General features: G+C 43.6%; 1 protein-coding gene across 1 annotated transcript in view; it reads right to left on the bottom strand.

The window, feature by feature from the left end:
- LOC120053906 (nuclear factor 1 A-type-like) overlaps positions 1 to 20,461 on the bottom strand; it is a 159,474-nt gene extending 139,013 nt beyond the window's left edge. The window contains exons 1-2 of the mRNA XM_039001204.1: positions 19,320 to 20,461; positions 13,347 to 13,875 (exon numbers count right to left, since the gene is read on the bottom strand). Coding sequence (XP_038857132.1) covers positions 13,347 to 13,875; positions 19,320 to 19,346 — 556 coding nt within the window. The 5' untranslated portion in view covers positions 19,347 to 20,461. The remainder of the gene's footprint in view (positions 1 to 13,346; positions 13,876 to 19,319) is intronic.
- Positions 20,462 to 21,006: the final 545 nt, after the last annotated feature.

The following is a 21,006-nucleotide window of genomic DNA, read 5'->3' as shown; positions in this document are numbered from 1 at the left end:
TGCAAGCAAATCATGAGAAAACAAAAAGATAATTACTTGACACATTGGAAAGAATTAACAAAAAAACTGAGCAAACTAGAATGCTATTTGACCCTAAACAGAGTACGCAGTGGCAGAATACCTGACCACAATGACTGACCCAAACTTAAGGAAAGCTTTGACTATGTACAGACTCAGTGAGCATAGCCTTGCTATTGAGAAAGGCCGCCGTAGGCAGACATGGCTCTCAAGAGAAGACAGGCTATGTGCACACTGCCCACAAAATGAGGTGGAAACTGAGCTGCACTTCCTAACCTCCTGCCCAAATGTATGACCATATTAGAGACACATATTTCCCTCAGATTACACAGATCCACAAAGAATTCGAAAACAAACCCAATTTTGATAAACTCCCATATCTACTGGGTGACATTTAAGTGTGCCATCACAGCAGCAAGATGTGTGACCTGTTGCCACAAGAAAAGGGCAACCAGTGAAGAACAAACACCATTGTAAATACAACCCATATTTATGCTTATTTATTTTCCCTTGTGTACTTTAACCATTTCTACATTGTTACAACACTGTATATATACATAATATGACATTTGTAATGTCTTTATTGTTTTGAAACTTCTGTATGTGTAATGTTTACTGTTAATTTTTATTGTTTATTTCACTTTTGTATATTATCTACCTCACTTGCTTTGGCAATGTTAACACATGTTTCCCAAGCCAATAAAGCCCCTTGAATTGAGAGAGAGAGAGAGAGAGAGAAGCACTAACTTTTGCCTGCCTGGTCACAGGCAGAGCAGTTTGGGCTGGTCACACGACACAGAGTTGGTATGATTGATTGTTGCCTTATCTCAGAATATCTGACTTTGAACCATACCCTCCAGCCTCTCTCTCTCAGCTCCGGGTGTGGGGGAGTGGGGGCAGGGAGTAGGCCCAGGGAGTAGGCCCAGACGAGCAGGGAGTAGGCCCAGGGATACCACTACTTGTTTTCCGCAGCCAACGGGTGGGAGGGGAAATATCTCGAAATATCTCGACTCACAGCAGGTCCCAAATTTCTAGGAAGACGACCCGCCTGTAACGTTTCGGGGAATATTGACTTACTTCCCTTTTGCTTGACAAGACGGCGTGAGATACGCTTGTTTGACGTGTGTGTTTGTTAGCAATTAGATAAGCGCTCACAGTGCACAGACAACACAAGGGTCAAATGAGAACTCAATCAAAACAAAATCCTAGAGGTAGACCGTAGACCCCTTGGTTTGGGACAACTTACTGAGGTTAGCCCTTGTGATGGTGCCCGTATGGTCTGAATGGAAGGTCAGGCGGTACTTAGTGACTTCTTTCCCTTTTGTTCTGTCCCCCCCCCCCCCCTCCCTCCAAGTCCAAGCACGGACAAAAGGAATCTTTAAACAATATTCAATATTTCACGCCAGAGCGCTAAGTTCTCCGGGGCCAGACGCCGTCTATGTCTGTGTGAAGTAATATGAGCCGTCCATTAGGAGAGGGAGGCCCCCCTCAGTTCCAATACATTTGGGTTCAGGGGGTGAGGCTGGCGATGGAGACTAAATAACACACACAAAGAATGATGGGAGAAAACTGGTGCTCGTGATTAGAAGGGGCCTCAGAAAAAGAGAAAAAGACATTCATTTAAATGTGCGTATACGTGAACAGGAGTTTCTCCTTTCTTGTTTGGAAATGTTGACCAATTAGCTTGGTTGCCGAGAGTCTCGTTCCCAGACGGTTTCACGACTAATCAAGTGCCGCTTTTGTCTCCCCTCTGAAAACAGTTTTGTGGTTGAAGGGCCGTAATGCCTGGCGGTCGAGAATGCCCTTGTGTCAGACATACTGGTCTAACAAAACTAACAAGCAGCAAGCATATCTATCTGGGAGTGGCCACACAATCGAATGGGTATCTCGTAAAAGGTGCCATATTAATTTCCTAAAAACAAAACGCACCACACTGATCCACTCTTTGAGAACAGCGGACCTAAAGTGAGGGGAGGGTTCTTTCTTTCTGTCCCTCATTCATGGCAGAGTGGGAAGCTTTTCGGTGAAATCACCGTGCAAGAGAAGGTGAGTAAGAGAAAGAGGTGTGAGTCATGATTTGACAGTAGGTTTCCTCATTAGGACACACAAGCCATACAGACCTACAGCATCTCTCCCCTTCCTCTCGTCTCAGTAGCCTTTAGGATGGCTTGGAGCTGGGAAGCACTTCAGGAATGGAAAAAACAATATCCCAACTTCCCTATGCCTGGCTGCCTTTATTTTTTCTCCTTCAGAAAGGTAGCTTGGTCCCGAGCTTGTTGTTTTTTCCCGGCATGCCAGGACAAGCAACGTTTACATTCGCTCCTGACGCAAGCCAGGGAAGCGTAATTGCTAATGTGTTGGGTTGATGCTCAATGTTTTCTTGAAGAAGCGCCCATCCTCTCCCCTGAACTAAACAAGGGGGTTCAGTGTGCGCCGTGCCAGGGCCTTGTGGCTTGGCAAGACGTAGCGCCACAGCCATAGTATCCTTATTGACGTATTCATTTCTATTGCCCTGCTCCGCATACACAGATGGAACGACCAAGGGGTGGTGCTGGCGGGAAAAAAATTCAATAATTTAAAAATAAAAGGACTCCACACTTACGCCCCCCCCCCCCCCCCCCCCCCACACACACACACGTGCCCCCCCACTCCCACACTTCACTTGTCAATAATTAAAAACCAACATCTGACAATCTGAACGGAAACCAATCGGGGGAAGAAAACAACAACAATGAGGTGAAATGCAAGCATGCTCACGACGTCATGTCAGCGGCCCTCGTTACAAAATGTCCGCTTCGTATGGCTTCTCCTCCTGGACACTGTCCAAAGAGGCAGGACAGTTTTTTTCAAATATGCCAAGGGGAGAGCAGCTCCCCCGTCTCTCCTCCACTCTGGGGCTTTGGGATGGCTCACTGTCAAATCCCCAGCTCTGCTGCTAAACTTACCCACCAAGCACAGTCCATTTGTTAACCTAACGACTACCGTCCTCATCAATCACGCTTAGGGTAACTTTGGAGTTTGCCTGGTTCTTCTGTCCGTAATAACCACAGGCCTCTCCGTCCACACATCTCTGGCCATGCAGCCTAACTGCAGTTGTTTTTGGGAGAAAGCTGCTGGGGATTGAAACAGTAGATGCAGTGTTCCAGATGGATACTTCCCAGGCTGGATTTTCCCTCTCCATCCAGTGCATCACGAGGAGGAGCGGATCACTCACTCACGGTTTAATCACTGCAGGGTGAGCAGAGCAGGAGACCCTGGGACTGTGGGCCCACTGGCAGACGGCTGGCCTGACCTCCATTCTTAACTACAGAGCAGAGAGACAAGACCTGCACTAGTCTATACACACTGCATGCACACACACACACCTCACACACACACCTCCTCCCCCCCAAAGGTCTATCAGCTCATTTGAATGAATATACAGTACCTGCAAATATTGTTAAATATAATGGGGTAACATGTCAGTTGGAGCGCAGAAGAAATACATCTGTGTTGAACTGCACAGCAGATGGGAAGAAATGGTATAAGGACAGAGCGTTGATTCAAGAAGCATTCTCCACTATAACACAACAGCTAAAAACAACACTTGACTGAACACACTCACTAAGACATGCATTGCAAACATACACACACGATACGAGAGGAACCAGTTCAGCAAACCCCTAGTCTTCTATATTTTACCAGCCATAAGGTAGTTTATTTTTCACTTCTTTCACCATCTGTAGCAACTTTCCCCTACAGACGGCCACAGCTGTTCCGTTTCATGTCTGCAGTCCCTTTTATATGCCGTCCCAAATGGGTTCACCACACAATAGAGGCTCGTCAGTAGATCACATGGTCTCAGTTTCTTGCCTTGGCACTGAACCAGTTCAGACCTCTTCAAGATAAAGGACAGCAGTGCCCCCACCGCAACGGACAGAAAAATTACACAATTCTAAGAATGCATTTGTAATGCTGGAAATCGGCTTCCCTCTTCATCCTCCGGTGTCCACTCTGCCAGTTTTCTGACTGAACCCCCAATGCTCACCCGATTTTGCATGTTACTAGCCTTGTGGCTATGCTCCCTCTGAGACCAACTCTTCAGAAGAAGAATAGCACACCTGTTTGGACTGATGAATATTCACCAGGGCTCTCAAACCTGTAGGTTTTCACTCCAACCATGTTACTGTAGAGCTACCCTCCTGTAGGTTTTCACTCCAACCATGTTACTGGAGAGCTACCCTCCTGTAGGTTTTCACTCCAACCATGTTACTGGAGAGCTACCCTCCTGTAGGTTTTCACTCCAACTCTAATCTAGCACACCTGATTCTAATAATTAGCTGGTTGATAAACTGAATCAGTTAATTACAACAAAAACCTCCAGGAGGGTCTCTCTACTACCAGAACAGGGTTGGAGAGCCCTGGTGTAAACCTCCAGGAGGATATCTCTCCAGGAACAGGGTTAGAGAGGCCTGGTGTAAACCTCCAGTAAGGAGGTTCTCTCTCCAGGAACAGGGTTGGAGACCTCTAGTATATACCAATAAAGGCCCTTTTATTTTGAAAATATTTTTTAGCCCCTTTTTTCTCCCCAATTTTGTGATTACGATCTTTCTCATCGCTGCAAGTCTCCAACGGGCTCGGGAGAGGGGAAGGTCGAGTCATGCATCCTCCGGAACATGACCCGCCAAACCGAGCTTCTTAACACCCGTTTGCTTAACCCGGAAGCCAGCTGCACCAACGTGTCGGAGGGAACACCGCTGAACTGATGAACGAAGTCAGCCTGCAGGCGACGGCCCGCCACAAGGAGTCGCTAAAGTGCGATGAGCCAAGTAAAGCCCCCCCCCGGCCAAACCCTCCCCTAACTTGGACGACGCTGGGCCAATTGTGCGCTGCCCTATGGGATCGAACACCAGGTTGTAGTGACGCCGCAACACTGCGATGCAGTGCCTTAGACCGCTGTGCCACTCAGGAGGCCATAAAGGACCAATTTGATTCTGTAAATGTAATCTTATCACGTGTAAGAGAAACAAATCTCGTCCGTTTGCACTGGGCCGGCTGGAAAGTGGCAGCTGAAGTGAGAGAGCTAGGGCGCTGGGTGGCGGGAGATGAGCCTCTCTCAGTTGCTAAGATCCCCCATAAAGACAGTTACGCTATTTCCCTACTGACTGGCACAAATCACCGGCTGCAGCACATTCCTGTAGCTCCCTGGACAAAGATGGGAGAGGAACTGACATTTAAAAACACAGTGAATACGGAGATTCTGGGCCTGACCCTTTTGTCTCTTCCTCCCCTTTCCTACCCCTCGCTGCCACATTCGTTGGTGTGTGTGTCTGTATCTGTGTGGTTTAAAAAAGTACATCAGTTTGCGCCACCGACACGCCGTCATGTGGCATGGCAAATCAATGCGCAGGACAACAAGTGGAATATTCCAAGACAGGCGACAAGATGAATGGCTTGTTTCTACCTCTCTGCGTTCGCTTTGACCCATGTACAGCTACGTAGCGCTCGCTTGGCAAAAAGAAAATGAATCCCGGCGGTAATTAGATGATTAGCACAGTTTTCCCCCGCTCGGGCCTGAACAGCATATGAGCTGTCTGCCCACCATTCAAATGAAGTCCTCATCAAGTCCTAATACAATCACAGTGCATACAATAAAGACTGAGCAATGACTAGCGCTGAGGCTAGAGGGGAGATAAAGACAATGGGACTCTTGTTGAATGGCATGTGGGTACAAAGAGTCCATTCTCAGAAGTTAGCCAAAGCTGCTGTTCTGAATCGGGAAGAGACGTCTGTGTCCTGAATTCCTGAATGTTCTTAGCCGTTAGGGAGAGCTATAGTTCGACACATGCAGTTCCTAGGCTTTAACTCCTTAAAACCAGACAGGCCACAAAAAACAGACAAAGAAAAGCAAATATCCAACATGGAGGAGAGGAGAAAATATCAGTCCTGCAGATTTGAGGCCTGCAGATTCCTGTCAGCCTAGGTCTCATAGATAACCACCGTATCTCATGAACAAAGAAGAAAGAGAACAGCGAGCTTCAGAAAGCTTGGCACATGCCTCCGTCTCCCCCTCTCTGCTGCTGGGGATGTCTTGGGGTGACTGGGGCATTAATGCAGAATTAATTAGCCCAACTTCCCCATTGCCAATCCCCCCATCAGTCCGTCTGCCCCATTGAGACAGCATCCCCTCTCTAAACACATGCCAGACCAGCGCACACTATGCTACACTAACGCTAATGCTACGTAGCCTAGCCTCTGCTGCTCAAAGCTGGCATTGTCATTTAATGAGCTAATCTCTTTTATGTTTCGCATATTGAAAGGTATTAGGATTTAAAATGTTGTGGTATCACCCAAATGCGCTGGTTTGTTTAGAGAGAGAATGAGTTTTTGCTTATCAAATGAACAACAAAGAAATTGACAAAGACGAAGGGATAGAAGATCCTCAAAGCAGTCAAGATGACAAATTGGCCAGCACATTTGTTTTTGTTTTGTGATCATTCCTTCCTCAAAATCTTTGACTGGAACCAGACAATATGTTCCCAAACTGTACATTTCTAAGGATATTGGGGAGAGCTCAGCGTTGACAATGCACTTTAAACAGATTACCTGAATTTGCGGTGCAAATTAGGTTTTTGAGATATTTACCCACGTAGGGGGAACGCTGTTTGGCAGAAATCTTACAATGCTTCCCCATCTGAGAACCTTATCTGCTTTGTTTAATCCAATAAACGGCAGCGAAAAAATGGTTCAAAAGAAGGTCATATCCAGTGATATTAAACAGGCAGTGTATTGTATCAGATTATCTGATCCTGGCTATCTGATCCTGGCTATCTAATCCTGGCTGGGCTAGTCCTTCGGCACTGGGGGCTGTGCCAGCTGTGGGATTTCTCTAGCAGGTCATCTACACAAACCTGCTATTACTCGCTGATATCAAACGCTATGACAATGAAGCATTTTTATGAATGAGCCCCAACCTCATTTACAATGGATGGTACAGTATGTGCATGTGTGTATGTATCTCTGTACTTACGAAAGAGAGTGTGGTGACACAGTCATTGTTATAATCATAGCTATGGCAGTCGGGTGGTTAGTGGGATTTGGGGGGGGGGGGGTGGGGGGGGGGGGCAAAACAGGGTTGAGTGGGTGGGGGCGTCCCAAGCCACAATGTGTACTGCCGTAACCACAGCAAAGGTTGTGGTTTATCCCACAATCGCCTTAAATAGCGCCAAGTTATTGTAATTCCACATCCTGTGGAAGGGGAGGGAAATATAAAACCGCTGTAACATTAGAAGAACCAAAAGTCAGCCGGTAGATATTGCCAGATTTTGTTACTCTCAGCAAAAACCCCCAGGCAACACAGCCAACCACCATCTTTGTGTGTGTGCACCGTTACAAAGGAACGGCTGGTGTCTTTTCCCTTTTCTTGTTTTCCAGCAGTGGCTGATGATCTAAACTGGCAGATAACTAGACTGGTGTGTGTGCTCTGTGTGTAAGGCCAAGTCCTTTCAAAACCCCTCTTTGCCCAACCTGTGGAGGGTTGCGCAAAACTCTCTGGACATAAATGCTTGCAGTTCCAGGCCAGTAAAACAAATGGATTGACTCTTTACTTTTGATCAGAACCTAAAAGTTACAGTGCCTCGAGGATGCATCGTCAAAGCTAACTAGTTTAGAGAGATACAGTGCAAATCTGTTTAAGAGCTCAGAGGGAAATAGGTCAGACGTCTTTAGTCATTCAACACACGCAAACTGTTTGTTCATCTCTGCCGCCAGGGTCATACAAGGTAAAGCGGCAATAAAACATATCTAACAGCAGCCCTGTAAATGTTCACATACAGTTGAAGTCGGAAGTTTACATACACTTAGGTTGGAGTCATTAAAACTCGTTTTTCAACCACTACACAGATTTCTTGTTAACAAACTATATTTTTGGCAAGTCGGTTAGGACATCTACTTTGTGCATGACACAAGTAATTTTTCCAACAATTGTTTACAGACAGATTATTTCACTTATAATTCACTGTATCACAATTCCAGTGGGTCAGAAGTTTACATACACTAAGTTGACTGTGCCTTTAAACAGCTTTCAAAATACCAGAAGATGATGTCATGGCTTTAGAAGCTTCTGATAGGCTAATTGACATCATTTGAGTCAATTGGAGGTGTACCTGTGGGTGTATTTCAAGGCCTACCTTCAAACTCAGTGCCTCTTTGCTTGACATCATGGGAAAATTAAACGAAATCAGCCAAGACCTCATAAAACAATTGTAGACCTCCACAAGTCTGGTTCATCCTTGGGAGCAATTTCCAAACGCCTGAAGGTACCACGTTCATCTGTACAAACAATAGTACGCAAGTATAAACACCATGGGACCACGCAGCCGTCATACCGCTCAGGAATTGTGAAAAACTGAGTTTAAATGTATTTGGCTAAGGTGTATGTAAACTTCCGACTTCAACTATAGGTCCACTCCGTGACATGTTATCTCATCCAGCCAGTGATATCCTTCAATTGTATTGCGCACAGCGAAAACAGAGAGAAGGGTGAGGTGGAAATGTAGTTCAATCAACAAGGCCGAGTTTCTGTTATTTTTTATTAGAACATCATTCCTCCTAGCTAGCCGATCTATGTGCTGCTTTCTTTACTGCCACATTGCTAGCGATCTTACCGCCATAATTTAGGCTAATCAACCCGACAATGGATGTCTTTCTCCCTTTACAGGCCAGGGTCTCTCAAGCCAAATCACCCAACCAGTCCACAGTGAGGCCTTCACCCACCTTCACCTTCCTTAACCCTTACTCAACCTCCTTCACCCTCCATTTTGTGATTGCTGGCATTGCACGGCGGCGACTCGTGTCTCTCAAACAGGCCAGGGGTGGGTTCCCTGCACTTTTTATTGTTCTGCTATTTGTTGAGATGCAAGACAAATTTCCCGAAAGGGACACACAATAAATAATTATTAAGTGACCATTATCTTGAGTCAGCAATCAAGGTGTGCATCAAAAGGACCAGAGTCTTATTAAGAGTAACTATCCCATTTGAAAGATTAGACAGTTGTCCACCAGATAGGTTTTTACAATACCCTCCAGTCTACTTGCTCTTGTCCAGAAGTGACATGAAGTCATGGTTAGCAGACTTAACAGAGCATTCAGTCTGACCACATCACAATAAATGGAAGAAGACGCAACAGCGCCTCTTCAACCTCAGGAGGCTGAAGAAATTTGGCTTGGCCCCTAAGACTCTCACAAACAATTGAGAGCATCCTGTTGGGCTGTATCACCGCCTGGTACGGCAACTGCACCGCCCGCGACCGCAGGGTTCTTCAGAGGGTGGTGCGGTCTGCCCAACGCATCACCGGGGGCACACTGCCTGCCCTCCAGGACACCTACAGCATCCAATGTCACAGGAAGGCCAAAAAGATCATCAAGGACATCAACCACCCGAGCCACGGCCTGTTCATCCCCCGATCATCCAGAATGCTAGATCAGTACAGGTGCAACAAAGCTGGGACTGAAAGACAGCTTCTATCTCAAGGCCAACAGACTGTGAAATAGCCATCACTAGCCGGCTACCACCCGGTTACTCAACCCTGCATCTTAGAGGCTGCGGCCCTATATACATAGACATGGAATCACTGGCCACTTTAATAATGTTTACATACTGCTTTACTCAGTTCATATGTATATACTGTATTCTATTCTACTGTATTTTAGTCAATGCCACTGTCCTAATATGTATACATTTCTGAATTCCATTATTTTTGTGTGTATTGTAGTGAATAGTTAGATATCACTGCACTGTTTCACTACACCTGCAATAGCATCTGCTGTGTATGTGACCAAGAAAATTGAATTTGATTTGATTTAGCCATGGGACCACTAGTCTCACTCAACACAGTTTTCTTTAATCTGTTTTTTGCCAATAATACTTATCTGGGTGAGGAAAAAATATATATATAAATCTGAACATTTTCACAATATAATTTGTATGATTTCAACTACCACTGCAACAGTTAATCACCCAACAACTTTCAACTTTACAGAAAACTATCTAGGCATAAGCCATCAATGGCTACTATAGCATCCTATATGGCTTGCAACATTTTAGTAACATTTTTCTGCGTTCATTAAATAAATGGCTTGAAGCGGTTGGTTCAGTCAATGTCGAAATGGTTGTTGGCTAATTTTAACCACCTGGTCCTGCTGCCCCCAAACCAAGTGAAAGTGGGCTGCTGGGAAAGTGAAAGTGGGCTGCAGATCACAGAGGCTTCCAAAGCCAATGCTATCCAGCAGCTTGACTGGCTGCTAATGAGGGGTGATATTTGTCTAAGAGGTCAAATGCCTAGAAGATAGGGTCAAGGACCTAACATCTTAAGCCATGACCTTTCCCACATGTTGAGTGCTCCTGTGATAGTGACACCCGTTGCCGGGCCGAGAGCGAGGCTGTAAATTAGCCCTGGCCACTCTGCTTGCTCTGTAGTCAAAGGGGGGCCCGCCCTGACACCACATTGTTCCTAAAGATGACACATGATGTGACGGTTGAACAACGCACAGAAAGCCCTGGTTAAGACTGATATCCCGGCCCATTCCCCCACACACACACACTCGCCACTAAGTAGGGTTAGGCATGTGGCATTATATCACAAAACTCTCCCAAGAATATACCATATTGCACAATAACTCACCAAGAGTAAGCCTAAAGATAATAAAATGCTAATTATGTTGTCAACTTTGCAAGTATACACACACTTAGTTGTATTTGAGAATTTTCATACCCTGATAATAAAAGTGGTCTACTAAGTTTGCTGTTAAATGGGTTGGTGGCAGGATAGTGTTGTCACGGGGGTCCCCTTCTTCCACCCCTTGCCCTGGCAGCAGTGGGGGATAACTTGCCCTGGCAGCAGTGGGGGATACCTTGCCCTGGCAGCAGTGGGGGATAACTTGCCCTGGCAGCAGTGGCAGCAGTGGGGGATACCTTGCCCTGGCAGCAGTGGGGGATACCTTGCCCTGGCAGCAGTGGGGGATACCTTGCCCTGGCAGCAGTGGGGGATACCTTGCCCTGGCAGCAGTGGGGGATACCTTGCCCTGGCAGCAGTGGGGGATACCTTGCCCTGGCAGCAGTGGGGGATACCTTGCCCTGGCAGCAATGGGGGATAACTTGCCCTGGCATTTAATTACTGACTTCAGCTGAAAAACCCCACCTTCGGCATCGGTGCATGAGGTCAGCCTCTCTTCAGATGGCTTGTAATCAACAGAGCTCTAGAAATGCTTCACTGCTTTAAATAAGACACGGGAAGAAACCTGATCCTGTGGGACGAGGCGACGAGAGACAGAGAGAGAGAGAAAACGAGATGGCGAGAGCGAGAACACACTGCAGACTTAATTCTACTGAAGGCATACCTCTGTGCTCTGTGGGAACCATCTATTTCTTCTCTCTCTTGTTCTCACTCTGATTTACAATCAAGGCTGAAAAAAACTCTAACTTTAGGTATCAGAATGCTCACGAGAGCAAAGCGCCCATTACATTTTAGCCACAATGAGCCTCAGCAAATTGTATACTGAACAAAAATATAAACGCAACATGTAAAGTGTTGGTGCCATGTTTCATGAGCTGAAATAAAACATCCCAGAAATGTTCCTGACACACACAAAGCTTATTTCTCTAAAATTGTTTGCACACATTTGTTTATATCCCTGTTAATGAGCATTTCTCCTTTGCTAAGATAATCCATCCACCTGACAGGTATGGCATATCAAGAAGCTGATTAAAAAGCATGCTCATTACACAGGTGCACCATGTGCTGGGGACAATAAAAGGCCACTCTAAAATGTGCAGTTTTGTCACACAACACAGTGCCACAGATGTCTCAAGTTTTAAGGGAGTGTGCAATTGGCATGCTGACTGCAAGAATGTCCACCAGAGCTGTTGCCAGAGAATTTAATGTTAATTTCTACACCAGACGCCTTCAACGTTGTTTTAGAGATTTTGGCTGTACATCCAACCGTCCTCACAACCGCAGACAACGTGTAAACCACGCCAGCCCAGGACCTCCACATCCGGCTTCGTCACCTGCTGGATCGTCTGAGACCAGCCTCCCGGACAGCTGATGAAACTGAGGAGTATTTCTGTCTGTAATAAAGCCCTGTTGTGTTGAGAAACTCATTCTGAATGGCTGGGCCTGGCCCCCCACTGCTGCCAACTGTCGATGCAAAAATCTGCAAAAACTGAACAAAACCTAAAAAAAATATATATATATATACACACATATGATGACAATATGATGCTATGGGAATGTAAAACTAGGTACACATTACACCTAGCTCACTTAAGCTTCTGGAAACCATTTGTTGGAGAGTGGAAATGATTGTAATTAAGGTGCTCGGTTTGCCTGGTGAAACAGAGCTCTTTCCAAACCTTGCAAGTGAAAGCTGGTGTTTGTTGCTGTCAGTTGAGGAAGGAGCCCCCGCTGCCTTTTATCAATGAACATTTCTCTATCGGCTATTTGCACTGTACTTCACTCTCAGGGTGAGTTTTCATGGCACAAGCACAACTCATATCAAATAGTGAAAACACACATTTTTTAAAGACATTTTGAAAACATTTCTAGATAAGGATTTAGCTCATGGGGAAAACATGAAACCCTATCGAATTGATTTGTTAATTAGTATGTATTTTCCAGTTTTTAAAAGCCTTTGAATAGAAAGCCTTTGAATACAATAATTATTAACATGAGAGAAATCAAATATAAGGCTGATGGCATGCTGAAGTTTTTATATGTACCAAATAGTTAATTTGCTTGTGCTGAGCAATCGTGATGGAGAGAGTGTGTTTTGAAGCAGCTGACTCTGTCGTCACACAACTTCTGGCCCGTCATAAACAGCAAAAGGACAGGGCAGTCCGAGGAATTTGGCAGATTTGTCCCGCTTTTCCCAGACTACTGCTGTGATGAAATGATGGTTGTCTGCTACAGATAACATTTGTGTCTGCATCCTGAGAGGGGACGGTGCTGTGCGGTGCACTGTTGTTGGGTTTGGTGAGGGCAAGGTGAATCAACGTCCTTCAATACAAGTACATTTCTTTGTTTTGGTCGGGTGCTTACTTAATGAGTAGCCTGTGATTGTTCCTTGAAAGAGTGAAGCCAACTGCGTACATTACATTGGCCTGCGCTCTCTGATAAGGTCCATTTGAGCCGTTAACCCCATCCAAGTGTTTTTATTTTCGATTAACAGTACAACTTTATCACACGTTCCATTTCCTATGATCATATGGAGTGAGGCCAACATTTATGCAACTCCAATTTTTAACAAATGTTGACTTATTTACAGAGTTGAGAAACAAAAGAGGGACTTACCTGCGTGAACAAAGTAGGCCAAGTAGAGGTCGAGCTCCTTCACAGAAACTCCAATGTGATGAGGCTGCACACACAGCCCTGGGTTCGAGCACTGTGGGGACTTCACCAGCCTTTCCCCATCAGTACTTTCGAGGGGAATACCTTTGAATAAAATGACCATGACCAAGTCCAACCTCCAGACTTTGTCTGCCTGACGCAGGCAGTCGATCCTCCTCATCTTACCCTTCTGGTCGGGGTTGGACAGCACGCAGCACGGGGGCTTCTTCCCGGTGACAGTGAGCACAAAATCCTCCCGGAACTCTGGCCGGATGTCCTTGCGGAGCTTGGCCAAGAGGCGTGATGCCCACTTCTGCTTGACCTCAGGCTTCTCGCTGAGCAGCTCGTCCTTGACCGCGCGCTCCTCTTCCTTAGACATGCGCTTCTCATGCTTCTTGAAATACTTTCTCTTGCGGGCCTGCAAGTTGAACCATGTGTAGGCAAACGCTCGCACGTGGGGCAACAGAGCTTCGATGAAAGGATGGAATTCATCCTGTGAAAGAGAGGACCACAGGAGAAAATAATTAATGATTTGGTGGTAACATACATTCATAGTGAAACATTTTGTTTATGTAATCGAATAAAAGGCAAAGCAACAATAATCATTACAATTCATCTTGTGAAAATCAGATTTACATTGAGTAAACACTAATTGACTTTTATCTGAAATACTCTGCAATGAAGGAATGCAATAAAGAACATGCACTACTTCTCTTTGATAGAATATCATTCCAAAAATGACTTTTTAGAAAACAAACATTTTCCATTTCAGAATAATATGCAATGTCTGCCACCTTTGTATTTATGAGTATTTACGTCATTTTTTTTTTGTTGCATTTGGGCCCGTTTCATTAACACAAGGAGAACGGGCTAACGGAGGAGTTTCTCTGGACCGTACGGACAAAGAGGGAGCAGTGAAATACGGCCGTGTCTTGGCTCTCTGGCAAGAATGTGGGTCTGTGGGTGTCTGGCAGAGAGGTGATAGAAAAAGCAACAGCCGAGCGGGAAAGCTGAAAGTCTATTTTTAACTGTTCGCCATGCAAACATATATGCATGCGCGCACACACACACACACACACACAAAGAGATGTACAGGCAGAAACGTTTCGCTCAGAAAACTGTTCCAAGACTGGTACATTATGTGGGTTTTTAGCAGGGAGAGCTGCCTGCACAGCTATTAGAGAAAGAATGTGGATAGATGGCATGTTGTGGATCAGTCCGTTACACCTGCTACTAGCACAGTCACACACTGGACAATATGCTCCCTCTCAAAATCTGGCCTCACAACCCAATACAGGCCATGGAAATGTTACAGCACGACACCACGCCAGAACGATGCAGCACAACGCAACCTGGCAACAACCTCTTAAAACTACTCTCTCATATTTCAAATAGTATCGCGTCTGCAAACTCACACCAGAATATTTTTGACGAACAAAGAAATTGTAATAATAGATGAACGACCACTACCATTAAATATATTGAACAAACGATCATAGACGACACAATGTTAGTCTGGTCCCACTTTACTACAAGGACATTTTAGATTTAAAAAAATAAACACAGCTGAGCTACCAAAGAGACGAAAAGTAACTAAACTCCTTTGTAGAAATCCTTATTATGTACTAAAAGCGTTCATTGCCGAATGAGAAAATAAAAGAGCACTGGAACCTGAAATCTTTCCCGTTATATAAAACAAATCCCCTCGGTACAGCACTTTAAGATATCAGCTGATCTAACAAGGGCTATATAAATACATTTGATTTGATTTGACACCGTTTTAACTCAAACTTATAAGTGTGCCAATTCCAAATACTCAGTTTCAATTTTGTCCCAGCATGCCACACTAGATTACGCTATAAGCAACGGAGCAGATATGCTTCTCTTCTAGGTGAGTGTTTACATGCATATGTACAGTGAGTAGGCTGTGGGTTTTATGGGGGGCAAGCTAGACTAGGCACAGATCTAACAGTACATTTTAAAATGCACCAATCAAATCCTAACAAATGTAAAAAAAAACAACAAAAAAAACAATGAGAAATCACCACTCCAACAGAGACGTATTTTAATTTCCCAAATACACTCAGTAGAGGTTAGTGAAGTAGTGAGTGGTCTGGAGTAGGCTTCACCTCAGGTCATTTTACCACCCCAGCCAGTGCAAAGTGTGCTCAACTACAGATGTAGGATCTTCATTTGAGCCAGTGCAAAGTGTGCTCAACTACAGATGTAAGATCTTCATTTGAGCTAGTACAAAGTGTGCTCAACTACAGATGTAAGATCTTAATTTGAGCCAGTGCAAAGTGTGCTCAACTACAGATGTAGGGTCTTCATTTGAGCCAGTGCAAAGTGTGCTCAACTACAGATGTAAGATCTTAATTTGAGCCAGTGCAACGTGTGCTCAACTACAGATGTAAGATCTTAATTTGAGCCAGTGCAAAGTGTGCTCAACTACAGATGTAGGATCTTCATTTGAGCCAGTACAAAGTGTGCTCAACTACAGATGTAAGATCTTAATTTGAGCCAGTGTAAAGTGTGCTCAACTACAGATGTAAGATCTTAATTTGAGCCAGTGCAACGTGTGCTCAACTACAGATGTCAGATCTTCATTTGAGCCAGTGCAAAGTGTGCTCAACTACAAATGTAGGATCTTAAATTTGAGCCAGTGCAAAATGTGCTCAACTACAGATGTAGGATCTTAATTTGAGTCAGTGCAAAATGTACTCAACCATTCATAGATTAAATAACTTTTTCCTCATCTTGATAAGTGGAAATACTGTACCTCTGACTGGGATGGCATGACACCATCCTTTTCATCGAATTTCAAAAGGACTCACACTCCCTTGTCTCATAGGCATGAAAATTGTATTGTTTTAAAAACCAGTAAATGGCATCTCCAACTGAAGTAACTTCAGCCAATGTGCTATGAAATATAAATTCTTCATGGCTGATATGAGCATTGTTATCTGTGGTTTCTGTATATAATATACAGTTCCCCTGTCTCCGGGCCATTTGAACAATACCTGCATAGTCTACATTCTGCATTTTTGCTGCTTTTGTACATAAATAAAAACACACATGCACAGGTGCCTCAACCACTTCATGTATAGGCCTCATTTCAATATATATAATCTGCTGCATTTTCACGACTAGAGTAGTGTATATTTACTGATAAAAGTGTGTCAGTAGAAAATGTTAAGTTAAACTTCCAGCTGTGAAGTTTGTTTTCTTTCTGTTCACCTTGGTGACAGATCTAATGTTTCCAAATAACAGGCCTGTAACAACAGCTCATGAATAACTGTCATTTAGAATTGCAAAGATGGCAGTCCCCTCCTACTGACACCCACGCCACAACACAGAGGTACTTATGGGAGTGTGTCGATGAGCTTACTTTCTCCATGCCCACAACAGTAAACAGACTCAAACAGAGCAGACGCCTCACCATTGCTAATCAATTGGAGCAATTACACAAAGGTAAATATTCGAACACCCTCATGTAGGCCGCAAGGGGCATGTTTTTCCAAACCCATGCAACGTGCACAACTGTTTCTATCTCTGCATCTTCTCCACGTCCAGACACAAACACTACCATGTGCCTCGAAGGCAGTACGCAATGACAAATTCTGGCAATTATCAATAGTTTTTCTACAAATGCACAAAGAATGTCAATGTTCAGTTCTAGGTATAATATTTCATGCTTTGCAGTGAACAAAAAATATGGAAGTGCTTTAGGCCTGCCTGTCTTGTATACGATTCGACCCACACAAAAAACGTATTTGAATCAATTGAAAGACTTTGATTATAAGTATTTTTGCCCAAATAAGATGATTTTATTACACACAGCGTCTTTTCAATATATCATTCAACTGTCAATACTTAAAATTTGCCAATTAGTACAGATTCTGTTTTATCCAGCTGAGATGAATTGTAGTACATGTGAATTACCCTAGTCATGTTTCAAGAAATAAAACCGATTCAGGCAAAATGAGGATGAATAAATATTTGACATACTCAAGCGAGACATTTCTCCAAATGTCCCTTCTCAAGTTAGTGTCCATCAACTAGTATCAGGTTTCAGTCTTCTCCTTTGGGCCCATTTCCCTTATGTCTTGTAGTATATGCACTGTACAATCGTATTAAATATTAATAGATAAATATTCAGGACTTATCAGTAATGCTTGGCACTAGAGGTAAATTAGCACTAATGGTTTTGAAAAGGTCTTCCATTGTAAAGGTTGGCAAGTCCAGGACCAGAACCCATCATTGCTATTAAGTCAGGTACTTGTCATTTACATAAATTTGTGTGGTCATAGTTTAAAAAATGTTTGAAAAAAGTAGGCTATATCTCAAAATAATAATGAAAAGTACATGTATGAAAACATGAAATCAACTTAGGGAAATATGATCAAAACTTAAATACAACTGACTTGAGACAAGGCCAATAGATAGGCCTATTGGTGGTCAATATGAAATCAATTTCAAAAATCAATTATACTATGGCCTTATGCAGCTATAGACAAATTAAAGTATTCCACACACACACAAAAAATCCATCCGAACTTTCACAACTACAATTCAGTTTCTGCCCTCCAATAATGAGAAAAAAAGGGAAAAAAAGATATGTTATAACATTGTAATATGTGAACAATTATAGCTACAGTTAATAAGTGCGTTTTCTCTCTGTTAATTTACATTTGTATATAGGTCCTCTGTTCTGTCACCTCAACAAACCCCTAACATAATGTATGGAATATAGATGGATCTTTTCTGTGTTTTCCTGACACGCAGCTGCAACTTTCCTCCTGGAAATCTTTACCACAGGTCATTTACCCCAGGCTACTCATATTGAGAATATCTTCTCATCTTAAACAAAACCATAACTGTATTATGATACATTTGCTAAAATAATATTTCGATTTTTTTAGGAAAGACAGGCCGATGATGCTTTGAAACATTAACGACATTTACGGATATGCAACTGATCATTAAGCAAGCTATTCCACTAGCGTTCCCACCTTGACTAACTTTTGGTCAGGCCTACAAACCACCATATTTCGGGTTATCAAACTTAACAACAATCATTCAAGTCCAAGAAAAGACAACTATCTTAGAGCACAGAAAGTTGTTGAATAATTCTTAAATATAATCGAAGTTCTTGAGGAAGTGCATACTACATGTCACTCATAGTGCGCAAATAAAAAACAATACTATCCATAACAATCGAATATAATAGTAGCCTAGTAGCCTATTTGAAAAGTGTAATGTCCCAACTTGTGTTTTCCCCGTGTACATGGCTCACCGCAAAGTTTAATGCCAGAGAGTGGCAAAGTTTAATGCCAGAGAGTGGCGGGGACTCGATACTGTGGAACAGTTTTAATTTTGATCATTTTTGGATGCAATTTAGACCAAGCAAATTGCTGTATTTTAAATATTGTGTTCAAAGCAGTAATCGATACAAAGTGACAACTGCATGGATGTTAAACACCCAAAGTGCAGGGACCTGGAAGCCGTCCGGGGGAAGCTTTGGAAAATGATGTACCCCATGTTAAAACATTGTGTGCATTCATTCATATCAAATATGTGGAAAGACGCGCCGATAACAACGTGCACATGTAACTTATAGGAGAGGCCACCTTCATTTCTGGATTGAAACTCTGGATACAAAAAGTAGTCCAAGTTAAAGCGCGCTTGACATCGAGATAGTCAATGTCTAATATGAACTAAAATAGACATGCATATACGTGTGTGGATATATGTAGGAGGTAGGCGCCATCCGCCATGTGGTAGTTAGTTCAGATGGCTCTGACAAACCAGGAATGCTGAACCTACTGCACACAAAGTTACATGCCTTGAGCAACGTTAGTCCATATCACCCTGTCCCTGAGGAAGAAAGCATGAATGCAATAAAAATGGTTAAAGACAGATGAAAGGCTCACTTACCTGTGTTAGGCATAGTGGAGAATACATATCTGTTGTATCTAATCTTGGATTTGGAGAGTGTATGTATGTATGTATGTATGTATGTATGTATGTATGTATGTATGTATGTATGTATGTATGTATGTATGTATGTATGTGTGTGTGTGTGTGTGCCCGTGTGTGTGTGTGTTTTGGTTGCTGTGACGGGTCTGCGTGTTTATGTGTGTGGGTGTGTGTCCGTGTCTGCTCGTGTATGCGTGGTGGCTGTGTCCGTGTGTGTGAAAAGGAAAAAAAAGGAGAGACAGAGAGAAGGGAGAGAGAAAAATAAAGCCTGCTTCTTGCTTTCACATTTCCAACTCTGCGAACTGCAACGAACGCTTCACCGCTGCATAGAGCTGAACTTTAACCCCGCCTCGAGTTACAACGCTTCCACTCCGCATTCATCTACCGTACAGTGCAGTAAAAGCCGTAGAGCAGTCCCTTTGTTGGAGAACTCATAACTTTCACCAGAGGCATATTAAACAACAAAAGAAAAGTCCCAGCGCAGACTGGCTGTAGCGGAGGTTAAAAATCACAGGAAAGAGGAAAAAATAAGGGATCTTCGGACGGTGCAAATCTTGATATATCGTATTAATACCGTTACAAAAAATATCTGATTGTCAGACGCTCGTTCTTCTGGACTCGGTAAGAGATCTCTCATTCACTCCACTGAAAGGTTGCAAAAACCGAAAGCATTGAAGGCATGTGGTGCTGCTTGCTTCACCGTGGAGCGAACTCTGACATGAGTCTGTCGGATTTACGAACGAGAAGGGTGCGGTAGATAATGGATCTAGTAATGCCTCTGAACACCCAACCAATTGCTTATTGCTGAAGCCCGACAGATGGTTTCCGTTTAGCAAATAATCTTAAACAGGAGACGATAAATTGAATCCGTTTTGCGTCTGTCCTGTATATGGCGGAGAGGAGGATTTTGTTCTTTGGATTACATACGAGGATTCAGCACCCGATCTACATTTATATAAGGTTGAGTGTCGAGCACGTTGTTAATCTTTTAACCGCGGAGAGTAGCCACAACAGCATGCACTGAGTTCCATACAGCTACAGTTCACTTTTGTCCACTGTGTGCGGAGGACAAACTCTTGTGCTCACCTCTCAACATAGCTCCCAAAGTATCGACGCTTTTTAAGGAAGTAGGCTACTGAGACCAACGTCAATGCAATGAACATGCGGGACAGTGATGTAGCCTATATGCCTACATAGCCTGCAATGTAGCCTGCAATGAACATGCGGGACAGTAATATATAGCCTACATAGCCTATTTAAAATGTTCAGATTATAAACTGCCTACTTGAGCCTCTTAGCCCCGCCATGAAATGGCTTTTCAAACTGATGCAAACAATGCGAACCTATTCATTTAAATCAGGACGAGCAGGGATCGCGTAAGACTGCAACACCAACACTGCTAAATAAATGCTCTTATATGATGTTTAAAGCAAATGAGACGTGTATAGCTGGGAGGAGAGAGCTCGAGGGATCACCACACACTCGATAGGAGATATACCACCCCTTTTGAACAAATGCTTAACTTTAAAATTCGTCGGACTAAGTAGGCTTTACGGTATTCCATATTCCAACTATCGACATTTACAACAAGTTATAGCCTAATTATAATTATTGGTCATCATTGACATTAATAGTCTATTAATCT

This window comes from Salvelinus namaycush, chromosome 9 (genome assembly GCF_016432855.1).
Source record: "Salvelinus namaycush isolate Seneca chromosome 9, SaNama_1.0, whole genome shotgun sequence".
Taxonomy (NCBI): Eukaryota; Metazoa; Chordata; class Actinopteri; order Salmoniformes; family Salmonidae; genus Salvelinus; species Salvelinus namaycush.
Note: the sequence above shows the minus strand (reverse complement) of the source record. Positions and strands in the feature narration are given on the sequence as shown.